General features: G+C 45.4%; 1 protein-coding gene across 1 annotated transcript in view; it reads left to right on the forward strand.

Moving 5' to 3' along the window:
- Nucleotides 1–24,850, forward strand: part of LOXHD1 (lipoxygenase homology PLAT domains 1) — a 170,337-nt gene that overhangs the window by 109,622 nt on the left and 35,865 nt on the right. The window contains exons 29-33 of the mRNA XM_056849078.1: nt 6,502–6,664; nt 12,370–12,524; nt 13,880–14,089; nt 17,393–17,507; nt 18,708–18,916. Of these exons, the coding sequence (XP_056705056.1) occupies nt 6,502–6,664; nt 12,370–12,524; nt 13,880–14,089; nt 17,393–17,507; nt 18,708–18,916 (852 nt within the window). The remainder of the gene's footprint in view (nt 1–6,501; nt 6,665–12,369; nt 12,525–13,879; nt 14,090–17,392; nt 17,508–18,707; nt 18,917–24,850) is intronic.

Genomic DNA, 24,850 nt, shown 5'->3' on the forward strand with positions numbered 1-24,850 from the left:
TACAATTTGCACAGCAATCAGAGATCAGCAGTCAAGCAATGCCCTCCAGAACAGAGCATTAAAAACACAAGACAGAAATGAGTTTGGGAGTCACGAATGTGTCTTGGAAGGTGTACATTCTGCTGAGCTGGGAGGCAGAAAGATGCCCCAGTGATGGAATGGTGCATGCAGTATCAAGGGGCTTTGGGGCAACAGCAGCAGCTCTAATCCTTCCTGCCCTGCAATCTGCAGGCAGGCCCAATCAAGTCTCCTCTGGAGCAATGCCCTCAGGCATGGAAGTATCAATACAGACTTCCGGTGCTGACGCTGGGCTGATTGCCACGTCCTCCCAGGGGCTCCTGGGGAGAATCCAAGTTTGCGTGTAATTTGGGGTGTTTTACCGCACCCCAATCCAGCCCTTGCAAGTGGGCTGAGAAGCAGGAATTCCCTGCAGCCATATATGCGGTTTGATCTCCTGAATACTCCGAGGAAGCTTTATTAAGTCCCCCGGAGTTTCAGACGTTTGATCCCGTGGGCACGAAGGGATTGAAATCGCCAGCGCGCAACTTCGGCTTTAGAATCTACCCCCCAGCACCTTATAAACATCATAAGGACTACATCAAGATTAAAACCTCACCTCCAGACGCCCAAGTGAGTAGATATGAATCCTTCGCTTTTCACTGGCGTTATCGAATAACAGGGGGTTGAAGAAAACATTCCTGGTAACCGTTTCCCTCCCTTAATTGAACTGGATGATTTTGCTGCATGAGATCCATCAGACAAAGCAGCAGGAGCCTTATCAAACTGATCAACTTAAACTAAAACAACGAGCTTGAATGATTGACGTAAGATCTGCCAATCCGACGCGTTCTTAAAGGAAGGGGAGGGAGAAACCTTTGAGAATTTGCTTGGGGTAAAAAAGGTCCTCCAGCCACGTTTTACAACAAAGAGGATTTCTTGACCGGAAGACTCTGTGCTTCATTCAATATCCCTCTCTATTGTTCTACAAGCAAATCAACAGGAAGAAGGTCGTAGGACCGGAAATTCGTCTTACTCGTGTTACACCAAAACCATTCCTGAAGGTAACAACCATAGAGAAGAGACGATAGAAGGTCCGCGATTAGGCAACTCCTAGAATACTTCCTGGTTCTGCCGATCTAGAGCGTCTGGTAAAACTCATTGGTATTTTCAACTTTAAAAAGTTATTTTAAGCTTAAATACTCACTTCTTCAACCCAAAAAAGATATTAAGCTGGTCAATGAAATATTCTCTATCAACTACATGTAATGGACTCCTGCTAGATGACCATCAATTTTTTAACTAAGTTACATATGTAAATGTCTGGAACCTCTCCCTGATCTGGCTAAATTCATAGCCCTGCCCTTATGAAATTAAAGGAAACTTTACAGAATTTAACCATGGAAAAAAAAGTACAGGACATGCTTGCTAAACATTCTGAGGCGACAATTAAACAAGTAAAACAGATATCAACACAGATGGCTCAACTGATTTCAATGATGATGACTCTTGACCAATCATCACAGATATGTAATCAGAAGTTGGATCTGGTTACAGAAGACATAAAAGTCATGAAAACTCAAATGATGGCCACAAATACAGACATACAAGTAATGGATTCTTCTGTCCAAAAAGTCATGGAAGAATACAAGGATACAAAGAAGAAGACAGAAGTCCAAGAAGGTAACCAGCTGGTGACAAAGAGATCAGACATACAAGAAATGGACTTTTCATCTAAAAAAGTCATGGAAGGACGTGTGGATATAAGGAAGAAGAGAGCAGGTCAAGGAACACAGATTGAAGCCATGATGGAAATGAAGCCCAGAAAGAATTATTTTTGGACACGCACCCTGTCTGAGGAAATGAGAGAGAATAAAGAAATCCTGTTCCCATACCTGACTGACTTATTTCAGTTGCAGAAGGAAGTATTAGACCATGGTTAAAGGACTGATTTAAATATGATTGCTGGATTGGAAGGCTTTGACAGTGTGGATGGGTGGCATGGCTATTAACGATGTAGTGGAATCAAGATTTAGACATCATTTTGGGATTATGTAAACAAGTCCTCCTTATATAGACTATCAATTGATATAAAAGTATACTGGAATATGTGATTATTACTTTAAGGAAAATGTTGGAATGTACTAAGGATATTGGTTTTTTCTCTTTTTTTATAAGGGGTGGACTTGTGATATGGATTTGGGATATGATTTACACTGAAATAAGATCAATTAAACAGGAAATATCCCTAAAATATTGGAGAGGATGTTGTTTAATATGATTAAATTTATGTTATACTGGCTGCAATCTTATGCAGCCAAATGGAAAGGGACAAAGGTTTCAGAATAAAGGGATTAAATCATTTAAATGTTAGAACTGGTGGAGTTGGAGAAACTAGGGAAAAGGGGAGAATTGAAGGAATCATTGTGATAATGTATAAGATCTGGGAAAAATGAAAGGTTACTTTTTACTCTGATCCAGAATGTAACATTTTATATAACATGAAACTTTAGAATGAGATTAATACTAGGATCAGAATATGTTAACGAAAGATAATAACACTTCATTAAGAGGTAGATGGAGGTGATGGGGAAGTCGATTTATTTTTTATGTTTAATGGTAATCAAGACAACAATTAATGTAATTGTGATTGTGATATTATTTTTACATTGTTGTTAAAATTATGAAGAATTTATAGTTTTAAAAAACCAATAAAAATTTATTAAAAAAAAAAAGGCATGGAAGTATCAATAGGTGCTGGAACTGGAGGCAAGCAGCTGGAACACAGGCTTGCATCTAGTGGACCAGTTGATCCAGCAAGGTAGTCTTCCCTGGTGTTAGATTAACAATCCTGGAAAGTAATTGATCCCTTTGGCTCTGCTGGCAGGTGTTGGAGCTGCAGATGCTGCGCTGTGCTCCCAGGATCCTGCAAGGAAGTACTTCTCTCAGAGCACGGCTCTATATCCACAGAGGGGTTGCGCACAGCCAGTCTGGTGGTTGGCCTTCTTTGTGCCATCTCAACCCAGGCTTTCTGCCATCATTATTCCTGCAGAGTGAGTGCGATCCTTGGGGGGTTATGGGCCCAAGTTCATGTCCTTTCCAGTGGAGACCTGGGGAGAATTTCAGGGTCTGGTTGCAAGGTGTCTGTCATGGCCCAGCCTGGGCATAGGGCCAGCAAGGATTCTGAGGAGGAGGAGGCCTGTGAATACAGACCACAGTCGACTTCAGGGGATCAACCTGCTTGCTCAGAGGCACAGCCAGAAGATCAACCACAGGCACTCCCAGACGCACAGCTGTCAGGAAGTTCAGAGGTACCCCCTGACCTCAGGACAGTGGATCAGCCTCTGAGCCCCAAGTCCCCAACACCCCTGGAAGCACACAGGAAGCAGCTGAGAGCAGACATGTAAGCTGGAAGATGCAGAGTGCGCTTGGCTTGCACTCCAGGAACTACAGCTGGAGAGTGATTAATTGCTCCTAAACCCAGGAAAACATCAGCTCTAGGAACGAAGAAGGCCTGACTCTGTACATGAGCCTCTGCAGGCTGTCTCTAAGACGCTTTGATCTCCCTGGCAGAACCTGCCGGATTGTTCGCCTCCCTCCTGTGCTGGTTCCTGGGCTTCTCTTGCCATGCTGTAATGAGGCTATGGGAGGGGAAGCTGAGCAGAAAGGGCCTCTGAGGAGCTCAGGGGGCCAAGGGATGAGTGGCAAGGGGCTGAAGGGTAGGCTGTTAATTGAGAATCAGTGGGGAGAGGAGAAAAAAATGAATGGATCAGGGACAGGGCAGAGGCACCAAGAAGAGGCAGGGGGAGCAGGAAGCTGAAAAAAGAATGATAGAATCAAATATAAGAATCATAGCGTTGGAAGGGGCCATACAGGCCAGCTAGTCCAACCCTCTGCTCAATGCAGGACCAGCCTAGAGCATCCCTGACAAGTGCTTGTCCAGCCTCTGCTTAAAGACTGCCAGAGAGGGGGAGCTCACCACCTCCCTAGGTAGCCGATTCCACTGTCAAACAACTCTTGCTGTAAATTTTTCCCCTAATATCCAGCTGGTACCTTTCCGCTCTCAATTTAAACCCATTATTGCAATTCCTATCTTCTGCTGCCAACAGGAACAGCTCCCTGCCCTCCTCTAAGTGACAGCCCTTCAAATACTTAAAGGGAGCAATCATGTCTCCCCTCAACCTCCTCTTCTCCAGACTAAACATTCCTAACTCCCTCAACCTTTCCTCATAGGGCTTGGTCTCCAGGCCCCTGAGCATCTCGTCGCTCTCCTCTGCACCCACTGAGAAGGAATCTGTGTTCCTAGGGGGGGCGAATGCCTCATGCAGAGTCTGGAGACAAGAAGGGCTACCTAGGAAGAATGGTTAGACTGGAGACCGCAGCGCAAGGGAACTGTGAGAGCTAGATTGCATTTAATCTGCCACTTCTGGCATACGGTTAGAGTCAGCACTCTGGATAGCTCCCTTGGCCTGAGGCCTTTCTGTTTCCATTCCTTCTCGGTGTCAAACCAGCTCTTTGCAACCCAGAAGAGCAGCAGGCATCGTGTGCCTCTAGGAGCTCAGAGAGCCACATGGGTATTCTTGCTGAGCTTTTGGATTTGGGCGATGACGAGGAAGAGGAGGAGAAGCCAAGAGAAGTCAAGTGCCGCTCCATCGTGCCGTCATCCGCTGCAGGATGCTACGGCCTGCCATGGGATAGCAATAAGCTGCCCGATCTCTGGAAATCCACGCTACCTGATTAGACTGTTAAGATGTGTCTGTGTTCCCGGAGGGCGGGGAGAAACGAGGTCAGGCTAAATTGGTTGCGTTTGGGCAGGGCAAGCCGAATTCACTGCCGAGAGCTAAAGGCATGCTGTCGCTTGCCAATTACGTCTCATAATTATATTTCATCCTCTGTGCTGGATGTTGAAGGGAAGGGCAGGCAGATCAGGGCATTTTAGTTCTGTCATCATGCAGATGAGAACGGGAGGGGCTGTGGCCCCAGTTTGTAGAGCATCTGCTTGGCATGCAGAAGGTCCCAGCTTCAATCCCTGGCATCTCCAGTTAAAGGGGCTAGGCAAGTAGGTGATGTTAAAGACCCCTGTCTGAGACCATGGAGAGCCGCTGCTGGTCTGAGTAGACAATGCTGACTTAGATGGACCAAGGGTCTAATTCAGTATAAGGCAGCTTCATGTGTTCATATCTGTTCCCTGGGGAGGGGCTGTGGCTCAGGCTGAGCAGTAGAGCCTCTACTTGGCATGCAGAAGTTCCCAGGTTCAATCCCCAGCATCTCCAGTTAAAGGGACTAGGCAAGTAGGTGATGTGAAAGACCTCTGTCTGAGACCCTGGAGAGCGGCTGTCGGTCTGAATAGACAATACTGACTTTGATGGACTGAAGGTCTGATTCAGTACAAGGCAGCTTCATGTGTGTTCATTTGAGAATCGCATTGGATAGCAATGCAGTGATTCTGACAGTGTGGGATATGGGCAGTTGATGGACGAGGCTATTTATTTATTGACATTTTTCATTTATACCCTGCTTTTCTGCCCGCTGGGGACCCAAAGCAGCTTACAGTGTTTAATCCTCACAACAACCTTGAGAGGTAGATTAAGAGGATATAGAGCGACCTGGCCTAGGTCACCCAGCGAGCTTCCATCACAGACCAAAACTGGATTGCATCCAGTAGGTTGTTCTGCTTGGTTTGAGATTATAGTTGTGTAAGGGTTGTGTTATTGATTTGCTTCTTGGGACTGCCATGGACTGTTTTGCTGGAGAGGTGATGTGTAAATATTTTAAATAAATAAATGTGTTCTGGGCCACAGCCTCTCCAAATATACCAACAACTGGATTTGGTATATATAATATATATATTTGTGCAGTTAAAAAACTGATCTACCTTAAGACACATGCAGGGACTGAGCAACTACAAGGTGTGTGTGTGTGCGTGTGTGTGTGTTAAGGGCTGTCATGTTGCTTCTGACTTATAGTGGCCCTATGAATTAATGACCTCCAAATGCATAGTTAAATTGTGGAACTCCCTGCCCCAGGATGTGGGGATGGCTGCTAACTTGGATGGCTTTAAGAGTGGGGTGGACATGTTCATGGAGGAGAGGGGTATTCCTGGCTACTAGTTAAAACGGATGCTAGTCATGATGCATACCTATTCTCTCCAGGATCAGAGGAGCAGGCCTATTATGTTAGGTGCTGAGGAACACAGGCAGGATGGTGCTGCTGCAGCTGTCTTGTTTGTGGGCTTCCTAGAGGCCCCTGGTTTGCCTCTGTGTGAACAGACTGCTGGACTCGATGGGCCTTGGTCTGATCCAGCAGGGCTTTTCTTATGTTCTTAAACTGTCCTATAGCAGGATCTGAAAAGTCGATTTAGTCGAATGTTCAAAATTAAATAAATGAACTGAGTCCAAGCAAGCTCTGCCCACTATCAGAACTTTCACCCCATAATCTAGGTCAGCCCCGGGTGCAAGTATTGTTCTGGTACTAAAAAGCTTATTTGTTTCCTCTTTGCACCAGGGTTCCGAGAAAACCACCTTTCCGTGCGACAAATGGCTAGCAAAATCCGAAGAGGATGGAGAGATCATGAGGGAACTGGTCCCGTCCCACATCTTTACCGAGAAACTCCTGAAGGATGGGACGCTTAAGCAGATCCATGAAGAAATTGAAGATGCCCTGGAAAGTATGTCCGTTTTCAGCTGTTGTCCCGTTATGGATATCTTTCTGGGAGGAGTCGGCTGGTAATGATCGAGGCTGGTGGGTGGATCCAAAACTGTTACTTCTCCCTGCCGGTGGGACATGAACCGCCCTCGAGAATGCTGTGGAATATTGTCTGCCATTGGTATATGAGAAACCCCCTGAACACAAGAACATGTGAAGCTTCCTTGACCATAACAAGTCTTAGCAGTAGTGTGTGCAAAAAGGATCTTGGGGTCTTAGTAGACCAGACACTGAACATGAGTCAACAGTATGATGCGGTAGCTAAAAAGGCAAATGCTATCTTGGGCTGTATCAACAGAAGTATAGTGTCCAGATCACGCAAAGTGATGGTATTGCTTTACTCTGCTCTGGTTAGACCTCACCTAGAGTACTGTGTAGAAAAGAGTAGGAGTCCAGTGGAACCTTAAAGAGTAACAAAATTTCTGGCAGGGTATGAAATTTCGTGATCCACTGCTCACTTTTTTCAGATACCTAGAGTATTGTGTTCAGTTTTGGGCACCACAATTTAAGAAGGATGTAGACAAGCTGGAACGTGTCCAGAGGTGGGCAACAAAGATGGTGAGGGGTCTGGAGACCAAGTCCTATGAGGAAAGGTTGAAGGAGCTGGGTATGTTTAGCCTGAAGAGGAGAAGACTGAGAGGGGATATGATAACCATGTTCAAGTACTTGAGGGGCTGTCATATTGAGGATGGTGCCGAGTTGTTTTCTGTTGCCCAAGAAGGTTGGACCAGAACCAACGGGTTGAAATTAAATCAAAAGAGTTTCTGTCTAGACATTAGGAAGAATTTTCTAACAGTTAGAGCGGTTCCTCGGTGGAACAGGCTTCCTTGGGAGGTGGTAAGCTCTTCTTACCTGGAGGTTTTTAAGAAGAGGCTAGATGGCCATCTGTCAGCAATGCTGATTCTATGACCTTAGGCAGATCATGAGAGAGCATCTTGGCCATCTTCTGGGCATGGAGTAGTGGACACTAGGGTGTTTGGGGGGGGGGAAGGTAGTTGTGAATTTCCTGCATTGTGCAAGGGGTTGGACTAGATGACCTGGTGGTCCCTTCCAATGCTATGATTCTATGATTCAAAGTCACACCACAGGCCATATATGTTGTGAGCCGCCCTTGGCCGGGGAGCGAGGGCCAGATACAAAACTAATAAAATAAAAATAAATAAATAGAGCTCAGGATTTCCTGCTCAGACTGGCAGAAGCTCTCTTGGGTAGAGGGTCTTCCTCATGAGATCCTTTGATGAGCAGCCGCCAGGTAGTAAACTTGGGACTTTCTGCATGCAAAGTGGGTGCTTGACCACCAAACCACGACCCCTCCCACCCTGCACTGTGACCGTTGTAATGTATTAAGGGGCAGACATAAGAAGAGCCCTGCTGGATCAGAACAGCGGTCCCTCTATTCCAGCATCCTGTCTCAGGCCCCTTTCTCATTGCCGTTCTAAGCCGCTAATTATCCTCTGTTGGCCCGATTCTGAGTAAAGCGATATTGGGACGAGGGTTTCATCCAGCATAAGTAAATCCATTTATGGGCTGTATCTGAAAGCTGGCAATATAGCTATATTGGTCTAGCACAGAGGTCCCAAACTTTTTAGGATTGCCAGGTCCCTCTTCGCCACTGGCACGAGGTTTTTGGGGGCGGAACCTGAGGAGGGCGTGGTTTGGGGAGGGGAGGGACTTCAGTGCCATAGAGACCAATGGCCAAAGCGGCCATTTTCTCCAGGGGAACTGATCTCTATCGACTGGAGATCAGTTTTAATAGCAGGAGATCTCCAGCTAGTACCTGGAGGTTGGCAACCCTACTGCTAAAATGGATTATAAAGGCTCTTTGAAAGGGGCCTCACGCAGTGGCCGGCCAGCTCCTCTGGAGGACCAACAACAGGGCACAGAGGCTGAGGCCTTCCCCTGATGTTCTTTCCTAGCACTGGGGTTCGGAGGTTTACTGCCTCTGAGTGCAGAGGTTCTAGGGTTGCCAGGTCCCTCTTTGCCACCGGCGGGAGGTCTTTAGGGTGGAGCCTGAGGAGGGTGGGGTTGGGGAAGGGGAGGGACTTCAATGCCATAGAGTCCAATGGCCAAAGCAGCCATTTTCTCCAGGGGAACTGATCTCTATCGCCTAGAGATCGGTTGTAACAGCGGGAGATCTCCAGCCACCCCCTGGAGGTTATATAGTACTAGGCTCAAACCAATTAATTTAAATAGTACACAAGCAAACTATGCAAACATATATTGTGAACAATGTGTAACATCTACAGACAAGTGAAAACAGCAGTGATAGTATGTACAAGCAAATCTAAGATGGAAAGTCTTTTTCAAGGTAAGTAAGAGTCTTATCTCTAGGTTGTTTTCTTCAAAAAGCTACACGAGGAAGGCTGAAAAAGTCCACAGTAACGCGGTCCGGATGCACACTAGCGTTTCACTGCAAAATTGCAGCTTCATCAGCTGGAATCTTCATAGATATTAATTGGTTTGTCTTTGTAGATGCAATAATAGCAATCTAATACAGAGAGAATAATTCAGTAGCCATTTTGAGCAGCCTTTTTGGTGCAACAAGACTGAATTATTCTCTCTGTATTAGATTGCTATTATTGCATCTACAAAGACAAACCAATTAATATCTATGAAGATTCCAGCTGATGAAGCTGCAATTTTGCAGTGAAACGCTAGTGTGCATCCGGACCGCGTTACTGTGGACTTTTTCAGCCTTCCTCGTGTAGCTTTTTGAAGAAAACAACCTAGAGATAAGACTCTTACTTACCTTGAAAAAGACTTTCCATCTTAGATTTGCTTGTACATACTATCACTGCTGTTTTCACTTGTCTGTAGATGTTACACATTGTTCACAATATATGTTTGCATAGTTTGCTTGTGTATTATTTAAATTAATTGGTTTGAGCCTAGTACTATATTTTCACTACTATCCCAGTAGTACTTGTGCATATTTTTCTCAGACCCCCTGGAGGTTGGCAACCCTAGGAGGTTCCCTTCAGTCATCATGGCCGGCAGCCGCTGTTTAAAAACACATGCATCCATCAGGGAACCTGCGATTCGCTGACTGTGTGTTCAGTCGCAAACCCTGGCTTATTGACGTGAAAAACGCACAACAGCACTTAACGCTTGGGTTAAACCGTGTAAATAAATGGAAAACAGTATCAGGTGCAGGGCCTTCTAATTCTCAGCATGAATGGCTTATATAAACAAGTGCTTACAGAACGTGTTAAAACCAAACCAAATATTGTCCAAAGAGCTTCCAGAACGGAATCCTTTTCACTGGTAATTTTTCTTTTCCCTCAAGCACTCATTTGGACGCAAGTTTCCTTTTCCAAGTTCGTCTCGATGCTTTCAGGCCTGCCCTTTTGGAAAACAAGGCAGTGCCAGACGAGATTAAACCCTTTAAACGTTTATGTTCTTAGCTTTGTTTCTTGCATCGAAGTGATGTCGCTGTCATTTAGGGACGATTGAGGGAAGCCAGCTGACGAGGGCCTGATGAATCTCATCAAGCGAACCTTGTTTCCCCAACAACAACAACCCAAAAAAAACGCACAACCTTCAAGATCTTGTCCCCCCAAACACTTATGGGTGCCGAGAATTGAAAAGGGAGAAGTACGTATTATTCCTGCCAGTTTCCATCTCGGTGATAGAGCATATGCTTTGCTTGCAGAAAGGGATCTTTCTTTAAAAGATCTCAGGAGGAAGGTCAGAGAAAGAGAGACCCTGGAGAGCTCCTCCCAGGTCGTGTACGCATGGGTCCTTTCACTCACGTCTGAATCGGTTGTTCCTTGGAGTTATGCATGAGTTTTCCATTCATTAGAGATGACCTCGCTGCCAGCCCTTGCAATGTCCAGGACTTCCCGTTCCTCTGTTAACCCCACTCTTCCATCTTCCCTGAACAAAGCCCGGGTGAAATCCCCATGCATAAGGAATAGAGTGGGACACACAAGCATGGTTTTGCTCACAGCCAACTACAAAGCAGCATGTCCAGAGGCGGGGATTGAAATACTTCCTGCTTCCTCAGAGCTCTTTCTGAGCAGAAGAAAATCTTTTAAGAACCGAGGCTTGGATTTCTCCCCCACCCCCTGTTTTCAGAGTGCTTTGTCTTTTTTGTTGTTGTTCTTAAAATGATTTTTTATGCGGCAATTGGGTTGGGGAGGGGAAATTTTCTCTCACAGTAAGCACTACACGTAAGCCAATTACAAAGCAGCATTTAAAGGGGCGGGGCTTGATTTGAGCTTGGAGACTGCTGGTGCAGAGATTCCCATCAGGAAAGTGTGGGTCCAGCAAGCAATGAACCTCAGGTAAAAACCCCAGGCATAAATGACCTTAGTCTGCTGTAGTAGAACAAAACGCAAGCCCATTAGCACCTTGGAGGGGGTGGAAAGTGCAGTCAAGTTGCAGCTGACTTATGGCAACCCTGTAGGGTTTCAAGGCAAGAGATAAACAGAGGTGGTGTGCCATTGCCTGCCTCTGTGGGGCAACCCTGGACTTCCTTGGTGGTCTCCCATCCAAGTACTAACCAGGGCCAACCCTCCTTAGCATCCCAACAAATTTTCCCAGGGTATAAGCTTTCGTGAATCAAAGCTGGCTTCGTCAGAGATCCAATGAAGGGAGCTTTGACTCACAAAAGCTTGTGTGTGGGTAAAGTGCCGTCAAGTCGCAGCTGATTTGTGGCGACCCCAGCAAGGGGTTTTCAAGGCAAGGGAGAAGCGGAGGTGGTTTGCCATTGACTTCCTCTGGCATCTACCGAGTGCTTTTAGACAGTGGGCAGGGCCAAGTGGTCTTTAGCCAAGCAAGGCTTCTGATAGGCCACTGGAGATTTGATTGGCTGTGCAGATTTTTTTTTAAAAAAAACCATGGTTTCAGCAGTAGTTATCACCACAACACAAGAATCTTAATTGTGTGACTGACTGTTAACTGTTGCAGCCATTTTGTGGCTGGCTCTGCCTCCTGTGGCGGCCATTGTGTGGCTGCACCCACCATGCTCTTTCAAATGTGCCTGCAGGATCAAAATGGTTGGGGACCCCTTATTTAAGCCATCTCGAAGCCTTTCCTTAGCCGGTGGGGTACAGTGTTTTAAAGAAAGAAAGAGATAAATCAGTCAGTAGCCCGCATAAGGGAGTTTGACAGATGTATGCAGCTTAGCAGGGTCAGCTAAGCAGGGTCAGCCCTGGTTAATACTTGGATGGGAGACCACCAAGGAAGTCCAGGTTCATGGTGTGGAGGGGCAGGTGATGGCAAAACACCTCTACTCCTCTCTTGCCCTGAAAACCCTATAGGGAGGCTTCCTCCGGAGTTGGTAAGCTCTCCTTCCCTGGAGGTTTTTAAGCAGAGGCTAGATCGCCATCTGTCAGCAATGCTGATTCTATGACCTTAAGCATATGATGAGAGGGAGGGCATCTTGGCCATCTTCTGGGCATGGAGTAGGGGTCACTGGGTGTGGGTATGGGAGGTAGTTGTGAATTTCCTGCATTGTGCAGGGGGTTGGACTAGATGACCCTGGTGGTCCCTTCCAACTCTTTGATTCTATTATTCTAGGGTTGCCACAAGTCTGTTGCAACTTGATGGCAACAAAAAAATAATGCAGAAATGAGTTTCGAATTAAATAAAGGTGGTAGCTGCTGACTCCTCTTCTCTAAATGCATAAATTAATCTTGTTTTTGTTTGTTTGTTTTTGTACAGTTTGTTCATACAATATTGTTGTTTACACGGGAGATATTTTTGGTTGCGGAACGGATGCCAACGTGTTCTTGACCATATACGGAGATCTGGGAGATACAGGGGAGAGAAAACTGAGCAAATCTGCCACTAACATGAATAAGTTTGAAAGAGCACAGGTACATACGTTACCGATGACAGGCTTTCCCCCCTCAGGTGTGGGTTCTTAATTAAGTTGTCAACTCTGGATTGGGAAATTCTTGGAAATTTGTACGTGGAGCTTAAGGAGGGACCTCAGCAGGGTATAATACCACATAGTCCATCTTCTAAAGCAGAGCTAATCTTTGTAGTCTGGAGATCAGCTGTAATTCTGGGAGATCTCCAGGTCCACTTGGAAGGTGGTAACCCACTTCTTACATCAGGGGTGGGGAACCTCTGGCCCGCAGGCCATTTAAGGCCCACGACATCAATGGCTGTGTGTGTGTGTGTGTGTGGGAAGCCAAGAAGGCTTCCCCCGATCGCCGGGACACTAGCGCAGCCTGACAAGTGTGTGTGTGAATGTGTGGAAGGGCTTCCCCCGATCGTGCACGTGTGTGTGTGGAGGGCGGGAAGGCATGTGTGCATGGGGGGGAGAAGCCTCCCTCCCTTTCCTTCCTTCCTTTCCTTCCTTCACTCCCTCTCTCCCTCCTCTGCATAGCCTCTGCTAGGGTTGCCAACCTCCAGGTGGTGGCTGGAGACCTGGCAACCCTAGCCTGCCTGCCTTCCTTCCTTTCCTTCCTTCCTTCCCTCCCTCCTCTGCATAGCCTCTCCTAGGGTTGCCAACCTCCAGGTCGTGGCTGGAGACCTGGCAACCCTACCCTGCCTACCTTCCTTCCTTCCTTCCCTCCCTCCTCTGCATAGCCTCTCCTAAGGTTGCCAACCTCCAGGTCGTGGCTGGAGACCTGGCAACCCTAGCCTCTCCCCCCTGCAGGGAGATCTACACCTGGTATGGCCCTTGAATGATGTCATAAATGTTCAAATGGCGCTTGGCAGGAAAAGGGTTACCCACCTCTGTCTTAAATGGTGCACTCTAACAGTCCTCCTCTTCTCACTGCAGACCCTTGAAAAGCCACTAGGGATGCCAGCCTCCAGGTGGAGTACGGAGATCTCCCAGAATTACTAATCTCCAGACGAGAGGGATCAGTTCCCCTGGAAAAAAGGGCTGTTTTGGAGGGTGGACACTATGTATCACATCTCTGCTGAGGCCCCTCCCTTCCCAAAACCCCGCCCTCTCCAGGCCCCAGCCCCCAGAATCTCCAGACACTTCCCATCCCTGAATTAACAATCCTAACAGCCACTCAAAAAAGGGTCAGGGGACCCTCAATCTCAGACTTCAGGGCAACACAAGATGCTTCGCAGTAGGAACAGGGAACTCAGAGAGCAAATCCAGAAATGACAGGGTTCTTAGACAGGGCTGTTTTCATAGGACCACATGGCTGGATGGCTTAGCAACTGTAGTACTGAAGAGAGGGACTGTCCGTTTCTGTTCCAACAGGAAGACATATTCCGAATGCAGGCGGTGGACCTTGGCATGGTGTACAAAATCCTGATTCGCCACGACAACAGCATGCCGCGACCTGACTGGTACCTGGACAAAATAGAGGTTGTGAACGAGAACACCGACGACTACTTTTTGTTTATGTGCGAGCGCTGGCTGTCGAAGAAGAAGGAGGACGGCAAGATCGAGCGGATCCTTTACGAAAAAGTAAACCGGAATGGTCTTGCGTGCCGCCGCTGAGGGTTCATTGCATTGTTCAAAGGCTGGCTCTGGAAAATACCCATGATTAAATTTCGAATTAATTCCTGACCTTTGTTTCGGGATCTGTGGTTCAGGAGGTTTGCATGTAGAAGGTCCCCGGTTCAATCTCTGAGTATCTCCAGCTAAAAAGGGATATTGGATAAGCAGGTAGGACCTTTCTCTGCCTGAGATCTATGACAGCTGCTGCCAGTCTGAGTAGGTAATACTGAACCAAGGGGACTAGAGGGAAAGGGGTTTGTGCCTTTGGCATGCATAGCTAGCTCAAACAGGCCCATTTTGCTGTTACATGGAACATTCACAATCAGCGCATAAGCACAGGCGACTAACCTCCACAAGTAACTTCTCATTCAATTATGAACTATATGAACAGTACGGTTGCCAACCCCAGGTTGTGAAATCCCTGGAGATTTGGGGGTAGAGTCTGGGGAGGGCAGGATTTGGGGAGGGGAGGGACCTCAGCAGGGTACAGTGCCATGTCCACCCAACCAAAGCAGCCATTGTCTCCAGGGGAAGAAGAGGGGTTGGTTTTTATATGCCAACTTTCTCTACCACTTAAGGGAGAATCAAACTGGCTTACAATCACCTCCCCCCCCCACAACAGACACACTGTGAGGTAGGTGGGGCTGAGAGAGCTCTAAGAGAGCTGTGACTAGCCCAAGGTCACCCAGCTGGCTTCATGTGTAGGAGCAGGGAAACCAACCCGGTTCACCAGATTAGCCTCTGCCGCTCGTGTGGAGGAGTGGGGAATCAAACCTGGTTCTCCAGATCAGAGTCCACTGCTCCAAACCACCACTCTTAACTACTACCCCACTCTGGCTCTCTGATCTCTATCACCTGGAGATCAGCTGTAATTCCAGGAGATCTTTCGTACCATCTGAAGGCTGGCAATCCAAACCTTTGGAGGAACGAAGTAGACAACATTGTATTGTCGAAGGCTTTCACGGTCAGAGTTCATTGGTTCTTGTAGGTCAGAGACACTGTCCTTCAGTGTTACTACTCTGAAGATACCTGCCACAGTTGCTGGCGAAACGTCAGGAAAGAAAATTCCAAGACCACGGTTACACAGCCCGGATAACCTACAAGAACCAATAGACAACATTGTTTCTTCCTTTTTCCTGAACTGGACATCTGACAAGTCACCTTTTCGTCTACTTGGGAAGGCAGGAGGCTCACATAATGCCTGCATTACCTTTCACTGGGTTGGATCCAGACCAAACTGGCAATTCCCACCAATTCCTCCTTCACCGTGGTGAGTGGTTAAGAGCAGTGGTTTGGAGCGGTGGGGTCTGATCTGGAGAACCAGGTTTTATTCCCCAGTTCTCCACATGAGCGGCGGAGGCTAATTTGGTGAACTGGATTTGTTTCCCCACTCCTACACATGAAACCATAGAGTTTTTGCCAAAATACCAGAAGGTCCCCACATCACTGCCAACAGGATGACATCGCTCCCAGTGTACGCAGAAAGTGAGGTCGCTGGCGACAGGGGCCTAGGCCTCAGTTTGCTGCCTGCAAGTTCTCCCACCTCCCATGCCTTGCCAGTTGCTGGAGGGTACTTGGCCACCCTACCCGTTGCTTCTGGGAGGAAAAAAAAAAGCAAGCTCTTACATTCCACAGCCACTGAAAATGTAGCTAATTAACATTCGAAGGATGTGGATCAATTAACAGGATCAAAATTAATAGGTGGCGCCTGCCCTTTTACCCAGCAAGGGCCTGTTCTGGTGGTAACCAAAGCTGGTTTTCTTTGCCAGGGCTTGTTCAACAAGGCAGGGCGATGTTTTAATTGCACGTTTGTGACTGAAACGATTACATATTAACACCGGGGCAAACGGAGCTCCCCTGGGGACGAGCTTGATGGGTTGCGTCTAACACATGGCGTGGCTGCCGAGAGCTCTGGTGGGACCAGGCCGACTTACTTGCTATTATTAATTCCTTTGAAGGAGGCAAAACTAATTAGGTTTAGCAAAAACAATTTCCGCGAATGTGCAATGGGATTTTCACTTTTCGGCACGCTGTTCCAGCAGCCCGAACCCCCTACCCAATAATTTTTATTGCTATTTCCCCTTCTTATAACACTTTGCCTATTAAGAGTGGTGGTTAGGAGCGGTGGACTCTGATCTGGGCTAGTCACATCTCTCTTAGAGCTCTCTCAGCCACACCTACCTCACAGGGAGTCTGTTGTGGGGAGGGGAAGGGAAGGTGATTGTAAGCCGGTTAGATTCTTCCTTAAGTGGTAGAGAAAGTCAGCATATAAATACCAACTCCTCCTCCTCCTCCTCCTCCTCCTCCTCTTCTTCTTCTTCTTCTTCGCTCTTCAGAATTCTTAGCTCATTGATCCTTACCAACCCCCTTTCAATAGGAGATATAATGTCCTGTAGTAGGATTGATGCTAATGCAGCATATGCTCTTCGGAGTTACACAGAACCTGGCAACCCTACTTCCAAGGTAGCTTAGAAATCATAAAGCATCACACATATTGTAAAAACCCAGATACAGCAAAAAATGCATTAACATTAAGGGGGAAATGATGTAAAGGGAGAGAAATTACTGTGAAAAGGTGCATTGGTTTGAAACGAAAACAAAATGGTGATATTCAAATCCAACCGGCTAGTTTTTGAAATTCAGTCCCATTTAGAGTTGCTAGGCATGGCTTGACAACCAGTGGGAGACTGGGAAGCAGGGACGTGTTGGGGTGCCATCAGCATGACATCACTTATGGAGAAAACATCATGCCTCTCTAGGAATTGCTGGAAACTCTGTGGTTTTTCCTAGAGAGGACTGACATCACTTCTGGGGGAAATCCAGAAGTGATCTCAGTCCTCTCTAGGAAAAACCAGAGTTTCCAGTGATTCCTAGAGAGGCATGATGTCACTTCTGGGTTTTCTCCAGAAGTGATGTCATGCTGATGCCGATGGTACACCAACATGTCCCTGACATCACTTCTGGGTTTCCTCCGGAAGTGATGTCACACTGTTAAGCCTATACCATTTGTTTGCTTATTTTTCTTCCACCCCTGAAAAACGGGAGACAGAGGGATGGCAGCCCTAGTCCCATTTTCAACGTGTTTCTATTTAGGATAATAATAATAATTATTATTTCAAACCTTTTTATGCCACCTTTCCATTTGATCAGGGATAATGCATGCCTGTAATTGTGGCACTATTGTTCTTTGAGGTGGAAAAAAAACCATTTCCAGGTTCATGAGAAGGATCTTGATTAATTTGCTGGGTGTGTTTTATTCTCTCCTATTAGAGCTACGATCGTAACCAGAAAAGCATTGGTGACTCATCCCTCAGTAAGGACGACAATGCAAATGTGAAAGACAAGACGTCTGATGGCGTGGCTGGATCTCCTGCGCAAGGAGCAAGTAAGGAAATGCTACATGGGGCGGGGAGGAAGGACACATGGCCATACCGTAATAATTAAGTGCCCAAAAGGTCAAGAAAAAATAAACATCCAAGGCCAAAGGTTATACAATCTTAAGATTATATCCATACAAAATGTGTATATATTTATTTCAGGATAAAATCTAATATCATATAGAACACATATGAGGCTCATGCTCATATAACACAATAAGACAACAATAACACAATAATCACACCATTTGGCTCTGACCATATGGGTTTCGGCCCTACAGCCTTCTTCAGTGGTCTAAGCAATCAACATTCCAGACTCAAAGATATACATAGGTATAAAAAAAATCTTTATGACTATATGTGCATTGTTTTTGCAAGATAACAATTAAAATGTATAACTGCAAAACGTCTTCCTCTCGTTTTAGGCTTCCGCCCACAAGGGAAACGAATCCTCGTGTGCGTTTCCCTCTTAAGTGAGGGGATGCACGTTTGCAGCCATAAATACAATTATCAGCACCACATAGTCATGAACCAGTCATACAGACCGGAATAGTAATCGAGAAAAAAACCAACCCATAATAATACTTGAACAAGGCATGTTGCGAAACGCCTCCCAGAGTGAAGCCTAATTCTCATTGAGGGAATGAAATTGTGTCTAGGGTTCCCCTACTTCAAAGTGCAGGTCCGAATGTCCATTAAAAAAAATCCCTTCACATAGAAAAGTAGGCTGCCAGTGAAATGGGTTTTAGCCTAGCTTTCTCCTATGACATGTTAGCTTTCTTGGCGCAGGGTTTGTTTTTTTTAATGGAAGGGCACTCCATCATAGGCACTCTCACCAGCAATCAGAAGTGGACAGCCCTCATATGGCCAATAACCACTGTGGCCTCACAGTGGTTAATAGCCCATTAAAAACATCAGTAAAATAATACACAGAAAGAGCCCCGTGGCGCAGAGTGGTAAGCTTCAGTACTGGAGTCCAAGCTCTGCTCATGACCTACCTCACAAGGTGTCTGTTGCGGGGAGGGGAAGAGACGGTAAACCAGTTTGAGTCTCCCTTAAATGGTAGAGAAAGTTGGCATATAAAAACCAGCTCTTCTTCTTCTCAATCAATCAATCAATCAATCAAGTTTTATTTCAATACAATATCAGCTCTACCTTCTCCTTCCCCTTCCAGTCTTGCCTTGACCGAACGTTTTGTTTGCTTTCAGTAATTCCTTACCATGTAATCATCACCACCGGTAGCGAGGTGGGCTCCGACACCGACAGCCGAGTTTACATTATCATTATGGGTCCTGGGAAGCTTCGGACCCACCGCCTATGGCTGGATCTCCCGGACGGCCAGACAGAATTTGCAGACGCATCAGTGGAGAAATTCTCTGTTTTGGGGTTGGATGTGGAAGAAGTCAAGAAAGTGGAGGTAACTACATGACCGAGGAGTTAGGTTCAGGGAATGGACGAAGATGGTATTAGTCACACTTTCGGAAAAAGGGGGCAGAGAAATCATTTTTTTCCAATGACTCACATGTCAGTGCTAAAAAAACAAAACATTAAAAATATTAAAATTAGTCTCTGGAGAGCCAGTGTGGTGTAAGTGGTTAAGAGTGATGGTTTGGAATGGTGGACTCTGATCCAGAGAACCAGGTCTGACTCCCCATTCCTCCACATGAGCGGCGGACACTAATCTGGTGAACCAAGTTTGCTTCCCCACTCTGCCACATGAAGCCAGGTGGGTGAACTTGGGCAAGTCACAGCTCTCTTTGAGCTCTCTTAGCCCCACTTACCTCACAGGGTGTCCATTGTGGGGAGGGGAAGGGAAAGTGATTGTAAGCTGGTATGATTCTTCCTTAAGTGGTAGAGAAAGTTGGCGAATAAAAAACCAACTCTTCTTCTTCAACTGTATAATTTATTCTACTATTATTTCTGTTATGCATAATTTATTCTGCCTCTGTGAGTCAGGGAAGGGGCAAAAACCTACATAGGTCAGGTGGGTGGAATTTGGATCACTGTCACCCCAACCTTAACCCAGGAGTCCCCAATGTGATACCTAGGCTTGCCAACCTCCAGATACTTAGGAAAAAGTAAAGCACCGATACTAAATAGACAAGCTGTGAGAAATAATAGTATCAAGCTCACTAAGTTATATGCAAAAGTGTGATTATATTATGTACAAGTGCAAGGAGCCAACAATGATAAGGATACATACATGAACATAGGAGGAAGGACATTTTAAACTTCATCTGGCAAGGGAAAAAACCTAGGATTGCTTATAAATATTTGGTGGACCTTAAAGTCAGAGGAGGTTTAGCATTACCAAATTTTCAACTTTACGCTGAAGCGGTAGCCTTAACATGGCTAAAAGACTGGATAACCTTATCAAATACACGTTTACTGGAGCTTGAAGGCTTTAATAATATTAGTGGATGGCATGGCTATTTATGGTATGACAAAATCAAGATACAAGCATCATTTAGGAATCATATAATCAGGTCCTCTTTATTGCGTATTTGGATGAAATATAAACATATTTTGGAACCAGCAACACCGATGTGGATTTCACCGCAAGAAATGTTAATGCTACGTCCACTTAGACCGGACAAATTTATAATCTACCAGGAATTAATTAAATGGGAGGGGAAAAAATGTTCATTAAAGGAATTTCAATTTTTTAAAGAGGATCTACAATGGTTGCAATACTGTCAGATTAAATCAGTTTTTGTACAAGATATGAAAAATGGATTTTCTAAAGAAAAGTCCCCTTTCCACAAAATGTTATTAGATAACAATTTGAAACTGATCTCGAAAATGTATAATCTACTTTTAACAATATATTGTGAGCAGGAGACGATTAAACCAACTATGATCGACTGGGCTCAAAACATGGGACATGATATTGCTTTAAATAAATGGGAAAGACTATGGTCAAAAGATTTGAAAGGAATAAATGCGCAATCAATTCGAGAAAACATTTATAAAATGATGTATAGATGGCATTTAACACCTAAGAAGATTGCAAAGATATATAAAGTGACATCCCCTAAGTGTTGGAAATGTAATAAGGAAATTGGTTCCTTCTATCATATGTGGTGGACTTGTGATAAAGCTAAAGATTTTTGGGATATGATCTACAATGAATTGAGATTAATAGTACAAAAAAATATACCCAAAACACCAGAAATGATGCTATTAAGTATGATACCTGACGATTTGCTAATACAAAGAACTTTTTTGATCTATGCTACAACAGCTGCGAGACTGCTTTATGCAGCAAAATGGAAAGGGGCAGAAATTCCCGAGAAAAAAGACTGGATTGGGAAAATGTTTGAATTGGTGGAAATGGCAAAACTTACAGCCATTTTAAATGAAAAAGACAATGTTCGATTTTTAGGGGAATGGGAGGATTGGATGAAATATTGTGAATATGAATTAAAACTGGGGAAAATGGAAGAATACTTATTAATCTGATCTAGAGGACACAATTAATATTAAGAGTTATAATCATTTATATTAATAGAAGATGTTTTATGAAAGTTAAATGAATTTATGATAGTTAAGATCAGACCAATTACGATGGGATGAATACTTTATTAAGAGGCGGAGAGAGGCGATGGGGAAGTCATAAATTTTCCTTTAATTGTTTTTTTTGTTATGAATTTAAGAAACCATAACAACATAGAGTTAGAATTTTGAATTTCATATTGCCTTTATTGTTGTTTGCTATCATGGAAAATTTGTATTATAAAAACCAATAAAATTATTATTTAAAAAAAAGGATACATACATGAACATATATACAAAGATAGAATGTAGCTAGCAAGCTACCAAACAAGATGGTCAGTTTCACAAATTCCAAAACTTTCAACAATTGTCTTTCAAAGGTAAGTACAATGACTTATTCTATATATTTCTTATTCTATATATTTCTTTCCAGGGAAGAAGATGGAGCCTGGAGCAGATAGAGATGTGCCTCTATCTGCTCCAGGCTCCATCTTCTTCCCTGGAAAGAAATATATAGAATAAGTCATTGTACTTACCTTTGAAAGACAATTGTTGAAACTGTTGAAATTGTTGAAACTGACCATCTTGTTTGGTAGCTTGCTAGCTACATTCTATCTTTGTATATATGTTCATGTATGTATCCTTATCATTGTTGGCTCCTTGCACTTGTATATAATATAACCACACTTTTGCATATAACTTAGTGAGCTTGATACTATTATTTCACACAACCTCCAGGTACTAGCTGGAGGTCTCCTGATATTACAACCGATCTCCAGCTGGACTTGATAGGCCTTGGTCTGACCCAGCGTGGTTTTCTTATGTTCTTATTTATTTATTTTCAGCAACATGATACAGAATCTTCACATAAAAACTGTTAGGCCTGCAAGGGGAAGAAGAGGTAGATGTTAGCATGGAGAGATGGGGAAATAAGCCAGCCCTACACATGCGGGGTTGCATTCTACAACGTTTATTGAAACCACAAGGAGACTGCAAGAAGCAATAACTAACTATAGACTTTCTATGAACGGCAAAACCTTTTATGACAAAGGGGGACAGGAAGCACAACAAGAAGGGGGGAACAAGAGAATTCTATAAGCTCACGATACCAGAAAGCATAAATTACAGCTCCCACTAGAGTTAGAGTGGACTAAACACACCCTGTATCTTTATTGACGTTAACCTAACAGCTTACATGCTGTTTCCTCTCCAGCAGTAGAACGCACTATACCACTGCAAGCTGCAGGGGTTGGATTCTAACTTTGAATGTTCCTTCAAATAACCTGTATTCACACAGAAAGCCAGCACAGCAGAGGGGAAATTTTCTTTTCTCTTTGATTTGGTTTTCTGTTCTTGGGGAGTATTTCGCGCAAGTGCATTAAAAACAAAATACTCGACAAAATGTTGATCTTGATCAGAGATTGGATTTCATAAACGGCCTGCAGTGAGAGCGTCTTGTATAATTTTCTGCCTCGGTGTGGAAATTGTTTTCGCAGCGTGCCAGACCTTGGGAGGCCTCTCATAGGAGAGCCTTAATCATAGCTCATAAGCAAGGTGCACAGATCAGAGATGCCAGCAAAGGAACCCTTGCAAAACGGAAGGTTTGAGAGGCGACATTTACATAGACTATCACTCTGCTCAGCTTTCAAAAATATTCAAGGCGGCCTGCAGACAGCACATCAACCTACACCTCATAGCTTCTGCTTCATTCTCCCCAAGGGTTGCCAGGTCTGGATTGGGAATTACCTGCAGATTTTGGGGGTGGAGCCTGAGGAGGGCAGGGTTTGGAGAGGTAAAAAACTTCAATGCCATAGAGCCCAATGGCCAAAGTGGCCATTTTCTCCAAGGGAACCGATCTCTCCAGGATCAGAGGAGCATTACTATTCTATTAGATACTGTGGAACAAAGGCAGGACAATGCTGCTGCAGTCAACTTGTTTGTGGGCTTCCTAGAGGCACCTGGTTGGCCACTGTGTGAACAGACTGCTGGACTTGACTGCAGACTGCTGGACTGATCCAGCATAACCTTTCTTATGTTCTTATGATCTTCGTAGTCTGGAGATCAGTTGTAATTCCAGGAGATCTCCATGCCCCACCTGTTGGTTGGCAAATCTAGGTGAGCAGAAGAATTAAAATCTGTCGATCTCTACTTGCTTCTCCTGGCAGTAGTAGTAAAAGTTGCTTATTTTTGTTGCTTCTGTGGAGGAGGAACAAGGCTATAGAGATAAATTCCTCACTGAGGACTAGTGATTTGGGTCAGTGGGTAAAGTTCCCATTCCCATGCTAGAGTAGAGTTGCCTCTGGTTTCTGTTCCACCACACTTCTTATGTTTCTCTGTGTTATTTTTGTTGACTGGGAAACCACATCTGTCAAATAAACCCATGAACATATGTTATAATTAATCAGACCCTTGGTATGTCAAGCTCAGTTTTGTTTACTCCAGCTGGCGGTGGGTCTACAAGATCTCTCTCTGTGTGTGTGTGTGTGCCATCAAGTCACAGCTGACTTATGGCGACCCCATAGAGTTTACAAGGCAAGAGACAGCTGGATAGGCCGCGGCCCGCTCCACGCGCTTCCCCTCCTCCCATTAATACAGCCAGGCTCGAGCCTGCTCCAGGTCTTATGCTGTTGAGGATCGACGAGAGGGGGGTTTACTTGGAAGTAAGCCCCTGTTGGGTTTTGGTGGCATTCCTCCGTAGGAGGTCCAAGCAAGGGAGGAAGAGCAGCCCAGCAGCGCAGCCCTAGGCAGAGTCTCCCACTCCTTTGATACGGGGTGGACTTAGGTCGGCCTGTCTCCACACTGTGGAGTGGTCGCCCCCGACCTCTGTGACTGGGGGAGACCGAGGAAATCAGCTTCGGGATCAGGACTGTGCAGCGTGTCAGGAATGCATTTGCTGTACTTGGGAGTCCAGTCCCCGCCGCTGTGACACGGGGGAGAGCTTCATTCATGCTGTAGATCAAGCGTGTCTGATTGCTTCCTGGAGGGACTCTGTCACCTTCGCTTATCCTGCTTATCCTGCCCTATCTGTCACTTCCCCCCCACCATCTGTTAGTCATCAAAGGAGTTCAGCGTAGTGTACAGGGTTCTCCTGGAGTAGAAAAGAGCAAGAGTCCCTCTTGTTTGTGGGCTTCCTAGAGGCACCACTGTGTGAACAGACTGCTGGACTTGATGGGCCTGGGTCTGATCCAGCAGGGCTTTTCTTATGTTCTTCTGTAGAGGTGGTTTGCCATTACCTGCTTCTGCCTGGGCTGCGAGAGTCCTGAGAACTGTGAATGACCCAAGGTCACCCAGCTGGCTTCATGTGGCGGAGTGAGGAATCAAACCTGGTTCTCCAGATTAGATTCTGCTGCTCATGTGGAGGAGTAGGGAATCGAACCCGGTTCTCCAGATTAGGGTCCACCACTCTCAACCACCACACCCTGCTGGCTCTCCCAGGATTTCTAGTGGAGGTCCTTCCCATCATCTGCTTCTTTTTGTGAGAGATACCAGGGATTGAACCTAGAATGTTCTACATGTCAAGCGGATGCTCTGCTGTTGAGCCACTGCGCCTTTCCGCAGCTTTAGGTTAGTTGGGACTGTATTGCTTTTATACCATGCACAGCACCTGGCACACTGTGGATGCTAAAAGAATCTTCCTCTGGCAGATTTAGCCTAGGGGTAAAAAAAAGCAAGCAGGAAATAAACCCACAACCATCCAATCTCCTTTTTTGATTCCTGCTACACTTCAGGAATTTGAGCCGTAACGCAGATCACCAAATTCCCCCAGCGATTCGCTCTAATTTTCTGTAGCTGTGCAGATATTACCAGGGTAATAACATCCCCAATGGGAGCGATGACTGAAATGGTTAGATAACGT

Source organism: Euleptes europaea, chromosome 4, assembly GCF_029931775.1.
Source record: "Euleptes europaea isolate rEulEur1 chromosome 4, rEulEur1.hap1, whole genome shotgun sequence".
In the NCBI taxonomy this organism is placed as follows: Eukaryota; Metazoa; Chordata; class Lepidosauria; order Squamata; family Sphaerodactylidae; genus Euleptes; species Euleptes europaea.